The sequence below is a fragment of the Montipora foliosa genome, chromosome 8, assembly GCF_036669935.1.
Source record: "Montipora foliosa isolate CH-2021 chromosome 8, ASM3666993v2, whole genome shotgun sequence".
Lineage (NCBI taxonomy): Eukaryota > Metazoa > Cnidaria > Anthozoa > Scleractinia > Acroporidae > Montipora > Montipora foliosa.
This window is the reverse complement of record NC_090876.1, coordinates 2,336,813-2,344,103: the sequence shown is the minus strand read 5'-3', so window position 1 is coordinate 2,344,103 and position 7,291 is coordinate 2,336,813. Positions and strand designations below refer to the sequence as shown.

General features: G+C 37.8%; 1 protein-coding gene across 1 annotated transcript in view; it reads left to right on the top strand.

The window, feature by feature from the left end:
* Positions 1-1,102: 1,102 nt before the first annotated feature.
* Positions 1,103-7,291, top strand: part of LOC137967268 (ATPase family AAA domain-containing protein 2-like) — a 31,817-nt gene continuing 25,628 nt past the window's right edge. Inside the window, exons 1-7 of the mRNA XM_068813789.1 lie at positions 1,103-1,260; positions 1,392-1,540; positions 1,680-1,750; positions 1,842-2,095; positions 3,742-4,084; positions 5,552-5,692; positions 6,716-6,903. Of these exons, the coding sequence (XP_068669890.1) occupies positions 1,171-1,260; positions 1,392-1,540; positions 1,680-1,750; positions 1,842-2,095; positions 3,742-4,084; positions 5,552-5,692; positions 6,716-6,903 (1,236 nt within the window). The 5' untranslated portion in view covers positions 1,103-1,170. The remainder of the gene's footprint in view (positions 1,261-1,391; positions 1,541-1,679; positions 1,751-1,841; positions 2,096-3,741; positions 4,085-5,551; positions 5,693-6,715; positions 6,904-7,291) is intronic.

The following is a 7,291-nucleotide window of genomic DNA, read 5'->3' as shown; positions in this document are numbered from 1 at the left end:
AAACACTGACCACCAGTCCATGGACTACCCAAATGAACTACCCTATAAATACTATTTCAAATGAGTACTGTTTGTCTATATGTAAGCCGCGTCTCAATCTGTGCTTACCTAAGGCTAAACACCCATTTTAAACAGTGTTGATCAACAGTATTTAAGTCTAAGCAGCCATTTTAAAAAGGTTAGATTTCGATAATGTTATTGTTGTGATGGCCGATTACATCATGTAAGTGAAGTGAAACCGGTGCAATTCTTGGATTTAGCTGCATGTCACCATGCGCGCGCACGAAAATAAACAAGGTATGTGCAATGAAAGTATAAAATTATAATCAATTCAGTTCTTTCAATAGTACTCATTCGAAATGGTATTTTTAGGAGTTAGTCCATTTTAGGGTAGTCCATTTGGGTAGTCTATGGACGGGGGTCAGTGTTTTGTCCACCACCCGGAAATAGTGCGGGTAGAATCCTCAAAAGTTTGTGAGTAAGATCAGAAACCCATAAGGGTTGAAACGTGTAACGCGCGTTCGCAGCTTCCGAATATTCAGTGCGAACTGATTGGTTGAATGTTTCAGTGCTAAGTACCATATTTGGAAACCCCTCGCTCTTGTTGTTCCAAATATGGTACTTAGCAATTATTAATTGAATATTCAGAAGCTTGTTTCCCAGCACACAAGGGGCCGTTACACGTTTCAACCCTTATGGGTTTCTGGTAAGATCCTTTGGTTAGCAACTAAAGTCTGCCATTCACAAATTTGTCTACATTCAAGATTTTCTTAAGTTATTTTAAGTCATATTCCCATAGAAACACTGTTATTTTGGACGCGTTTGCCTGCCCGTCAAGACAACTTCCAAAACCGTGTTAAGGCCTATCCTGATTACTCTAGGGAATCGGAATTTCAACCCCAAGCGGATGAGGTTGAAATTAGACCCTAAGTGAACTCCTATTGAAAGAAAAACTGCAACTTCAAACTTCATTCTGAAAACTTCCTGACAGTACAATTCTCTTGTCACACCTGTTTGCTTGGTTAAGTGCATCATTATAATTAGCAAGGGTTAAGAATAACATGCCAATCTCGAGATCGATGGTGCATAAATGAGTACTTGCAGATCTAGTGAGAGGCACATCCGGGACTTCCCTCTTGGAACTACTTGTGTCATGGCCGGCGAGTGGAGATGGTGAAAACCAGAGAAAATACGCGTTTTCTTCAAACTTTGCGATCTGGAAACGGTAGAGGAAAGAATATAGCGAATAGAGAAGAAAATGTAAGTACGGCTAATCTGCAATGTTTCGGGTTAAAAAAAGAACCTACTAGTTGTGATGTCAAGAATGCCTGCAGATCATGTTGACGATTTCAGCTTAATTTATCGAGAATGTTTATACTTTTCCTTGAAAGGAACTGTCAAGCGATGAAAGTGGACTTGAGATGAAGCCGCTTTCTTCTAAAAAGCGTCGTTTACGGAGTACAGCCGAGTTTAATAGTTGTAGATATCCAAATCTCAAGGCAACTGTCCCGTTGACTCGTTCCACTCGACAGTCACCGAGGTAAGCCTAACTTTTGTTTCTTTACAGATTTTCTGTACTCTCTGGCTTATTATTTGGTACAGCCTCATGTGACGTTAAAAATGTTCATTTTTTCAATAGTAATACATTCTCAAATTTAAAAAAAATTCCATTGTTTCAGAGTCTATAGTGATACCAGTAAGCTCACATATTCAGTTGAGAGAAGAACCCGTAGCAGAGGGACTGGCAGAGGTATCTGATTGTATCACGATTATCTGCTCGTTATCTTCTATTTTGACCTTTTAGCGGATTTGAAACAGCCACGATACTTTGTTTTTTTCAGGAAAAGAAGCTAGAGTGTCGATCTCTGCGGCCCAAAAGAAAAGTAAGAACAAACAAGTTTTCGCGGACAATTGTGAATGGATTCGCCGCAGCGACAGAAAGCGACGAAAGGTTTACGAAACCTTGAACGTTCAGATGTTGACGGACCATCGTTTTCTAACGGGCTTCGAAAGTTCCAAATCACCAAGAAAAAACACGGAAAGGAAGCGATATTTGATAGAGGAAGAAAGCGATTCACAAACGGAAGGAGATGAGGTACTCTGTTTATTTTAAAATTGGCGCCATTTTGCTTTTTGGCGTCATTCGCTGAATCTCAAGCCTCTCGTTCAAAATGAGGCTCATCAAAATTAGTTTTCATTGATATGATTACCTACACAAAATGTTTACTTATACACTTTAAACAAGGCTTGCTTTGAAAATAGGACAAGCTAAACTTGAATAGGGTGCATTTTCAAAACAGTCAAAACAGATTTACGCACAAATCCCTACAGGGTTGACTCTTGGGAAGACCTGGAGGATTGCGAATGCATACAAGGTGATTCCCTTGTTTTGCACCGCACATCTCATATTGCGCATAATTGACCTTTGCCATTCATTTATCATCATGTTGCGAAGAAACGAGCACAGTGACACCCCATTTTAAATGGTTTTATTTACTCGTAATAGGTAAAAGTTGGATGGTAGAAGTTAAGTAGTATTTACCTGTAAATGACATGAAACTGCAATTGGAGCCTGACACTGAGTGCACTGTTGCTGTCCAATTTGCTTACATTTCTTTGCAAGATTGAGCAATTTGAAATCACTTTCTCAAAGATTATAGCCCGGAAAAACAAGCAGGTTCAAGTTTTCAGTAATATTCAGTAGCTTTTGCTACATAACAACAATTTTTCCGGTTGATCTAGTTTTGCACGCTTCTCGCGAAATTTGGTGAAGAACACTTAGAATAAAGGGCATACAGTGTGAGAGCAAGCATAGTAACCCCGTCTTTTTATTGCATTTTTTAAATGTCCTGTTTATGAATATCAATTGTGTCAAGTTTGAAAAAAATCTGGATATTCCATCAGTTTCATGGGAATTACCTTAATCACTCACTGAAAAACTATGTCTCCATTAATCCATCAACATCCAAACCGGCTGAAACCGGCCAGACTTAGTATTTCACTCTGTCTAACGCCAGACGATTTTACTCGTCAATGGGGAACCCCTGGGAGTCAATGGGTTAAGCAAACTTAAGGAATTTTCCCTGGGGTGGAGGAACCTTGCAGGACGAAGTCCCCCTGGGTGAAGTGTCTCTTGGCTGAAAATCCCCCTGACATGCCCCTCACAAAGAAAGTTGGAAGTGTAAATGTATTTAAGTGCTGTCTGAGAATGATTTCAACAAATTAAGAAGACATCTTTATTGTAACCCATTACCTCCTTGGAGTGAGACTTAATAGATTTTATTCTGTTTAACAGCAATAGATTTTACTCGTCAATGGGGGCGGTTCAGGAGTCATTGGGACCTTGAAGATCCAACAGAAGATTTGAAGAATATAAATATAAAGAATCACATTTTTTGAAGCACAAGTGTTATAACATCAATTTCATTTAAAATTGAACACTTTTTTGATTGACCTCCACCAAACTTTACTGTTATAAAATAAGTGCTAAACCAAAAATTATTTTGGTTAGAAAGGAGACTAAAAGCTGACCATACAGACTTCATGGGATATTATTAAATTGACTTCCAGTGCACTCTCGGGGGCCTCCAGTTGACAAGTAAAATCATCTGGCATTAGACAGAGTAAAAAGCTGTTACGTTTCACTCCCAGGAGTCAATGTTACAACAAGAGTTCAAACTGATCATCTCACATTTGCTTCCTCCATTTAACTGTTCCACAACATTTTGTTATCTATTGTAGGATACATTGGTTGGAACAACTAGCATGTATGACCTTGTCAAAAGAAAGCATGAGCAGACCCCAACACCTGAAAAACATTCCAACAGATTGAATAGAAGCAAACAGAAAGAACAGCCAGAAGGGAGTGAAGAGGATGATGATGATGATGATGATGATGATGATGATGACGACGAGGACGGTAATGAGGATGACGATGACGATGATGATGATGATGATGATGACGATGAAGATGAAGATGAGGAAGAGGGTGAAGGAGAGAAAGATTATAAGGGTTATCAGCTTAGGCAGAGGAGGCCCATACCCAACAGATATATTGCACCGCCACTGAAGACGTCCAGTCGAGGTTTGTTTGTTCAACTGCTACTGCGATCAAAAAATTAATTTTTCTTTGGATTTCAAAACTATGAAACAAAGAAACAACAAGTGACATGAAACAACGAGTAAACAATAGGTGATGCAAGTTCTAAGCCTATTTATTTTAACTGGAATTTTTCTATTTAATGGTCCTCCATTACTAAATTTAAAATCTTGAAGAGAGCTGGATGGAGGAGAACATGATGTCAAAGACTCAATAGTTTAAGAATGCAAAGCGTGTGCACACAATCACAGCTAAATTAATACGCAGCACAGGAATTTTGAGCATTCAGACTTTTAAACTTGTGTTTTGCATATATAATAAGCTGCATTAACACATTGAAATTTTGCACTAGTGAGTAAATGACATCACTTTTCCCTATGTCCAACCCTCTGAGGTCCAATTGGTCGGTTTTGAACATTGTTAATGGCAGACTGTGAAATCCTAACCTTACAATTAAAGTAAGACAGCCTTAATATAAGAATCAAAGCTCAAAAATTTGCCAGTCAGGTGTTAAGCAAACAGAGAAGAGAGTGATTTTCTGAAAATAGTAGCACTTAAACATTTTTTTCTTTCTTTGTAGTCTTCTGGTCTATATGCATGTTCAAGTGTTTAAATATTAGCTCCTACTACACTATAACTGAGCAGGAGGTCTGTATGGGAGAATCTTGACCTTGGTTGTGTGTACAGACCTCACTGCCTTCGGTCTGTACTCACAACCTCTGTCAAGATTCTCCCATACAACTGACTGACTAAGCTCTATTGATAAAATGTTTATTATATGGCAAACAAGAACAATTTAATTCCTTTAATGTAACTGGTTTGTACTAACTGACATTTTGCATGAGAACGACGATGAGTGGCAATGAGCTGAACTTAATTCTGCCAAAGTTTGCTCGTCCTACGTACCTTTTTTTCTCGTCATGCTTTTTGGCACTGCCATAAATAAATATTGGTAGAAGAAAGTACTCAATATTTTTGCATTTTAGTTTGCAACTTTTTCACCGCAAAACATTACCGGTCTAGATGGAGAAATCTAGACCACCGTCAATATTGATTTCAGGCAATCAAATTCGTGAATTTGGTAGTTCCCAGTCCTTGTGAGACAGACCCATATAATAATTTGAAAAATTTATTCAAATTATACACAGCAACTGCAACAAAAAGAACCATGAAACATTCACCATTCCATTTTACAGTAGATATTTTTGTATATGTAGTGGTTCAAATGTTTTTCTTGTTCAAAATTTTTAAAACCAGTTCAATGAATATTGACAAGGAAAGATCAAAATTGAACGTTTGAAAAATTCTGAACCATTCATTTGAAACATTCATTGCTTTCATAGTATGAAGTAGTGAGAAGGTATTAGCAGATTGAATTTCTCCTTTTAACAATGAAGCATTTTCAGTATGTTTCTTGGTTGTCAGTATGTTTCTTGTTTTAATTGTCCCAAGGAAAGAGAGGATCCTTCCACTTGGCGATAACCAAAAAAAGTGTCAAACGCCAGAAACCACCCAAGTATGCTTCACCAGTGAGAAGAATACAAAGACACAAACGCAAAGCAATTAATATGAGCTCATCTACTTCCTCCTCTGGTAAGATGCTTTTTTCCCTTGTTGAATAGGTAACTATCCTGGATAAAGCCTATAATAAATTATAACCTTACTTATATAATAAGAGATTGTATAGATGATTACCCATTGACTTAATATTACTGCAGTTTGGTCAGTTACATCACATCATCACATCAACCAATTAAATTTGTGGATACAGTAAATTCAGGGTTCGAAATTGCAACCAATACAAACAGTCGCATTTGTGACTGAATTTTTTGGGAGGAGTTGCAAATTTGCCACCTGTTTTCTCTTTTTCTCTTACTGTTAAAAAATAAAGGGTTAGCAGTTGCCACTTTGCCACAGCCTACTTTTGCTAGAATAAAGAAAGACTTTTGTTTCAAGCTGAAGGGGTGGGGCAAAATTGTAGTGTAGCTGCAATGTTGTCCCCACAATGCCATTCCCTCAATTATTCTGCATTTTCGGTGGTTTCTATACACATGTATTGTTTCCTGAAATCACTGGCAACACAATACAGCACTATGACCCATGATTACATATACATGTAATACACTTTGCAACTAAGCTTTGCAAAATTGCGACTAAATTAACTAAACTTGTCTTTCGAGCCCTGGTTAATCAAAGGAAACTAGGCATCAACTTGTCACGTTCACTTGTAAATTCAATGTTGTCTTAGCATGCTAGCATGGTTGTTGTACACTGTACATGCTGTATGCAATAAAAGAGAAAAAGGTGGTGGTGAGAATACATTGTAATAGGCCAGTTTCGTATTCTAACATTCTATTCTAGCATGAAATGGAGGCTTATGCAAGCAAATTAATTTGCATTTAAAAAGATTTTCCTGCATTAGCCTCCATTCCATGCTAGATCCAGTCCAGCCGTGACAATTCGAAAATGGTCTATTGAAAGTCTACAGAGAGGAAATGGAAAGTAAAAGGCATTGAGTGCATTAATCTTGCGGGTGAAACCAGGAAGTATAATTATTGAAGAGGAAAATGTGGTTGAAAACCTTAAACAAGCTTAAAGTAGTGTTTTTTCTCTTAGATGATTCAGACAGAGAAAAAGATGAAAGGAAGTTTGAACGTAGGAAGTCTAAGAGCATGGCAAAGGCCAGAGGTCAATGTCTGCCAATGAACTTCACTATGGAGGACGCTGCCTCTGGAATTCTTAAAGAGAGAGCCCGAATCGGTTCAAGTTTAGCTGATGTTGATCCAATGAACATAGACAATAAGGTAACAAGTTGCTTAAGGCTGTCAGTTTCTTTCCAGGTAGTTTATTTTGTTGCTTCTACTTTACCTGCTCTTTCTATCAGCCATCAGTTTACAAGCCAATCAGAACTTAATTCCGATCGAAGAAAGTGAGGAACGCAATTGGATGAAAATCAGATTTAAAGGGGCAGTATCATGCGATGGCATTTAAGTATTTTTCACACACACAGATTTTAACAGACGTTAATTTTTTTGCTTTTTCTGTTTAAGTCTAATGATCAGTTATTCAGCAGTTGAACTTGAAATTCAGAAATATTCATTCCTCTGCATTAGTAAGATTAATTTAAATTAGTATCACCCAACCGGACCTAAGCTGCATGCTTCCATCACACAAGCGAGAGGTATAGGTCAT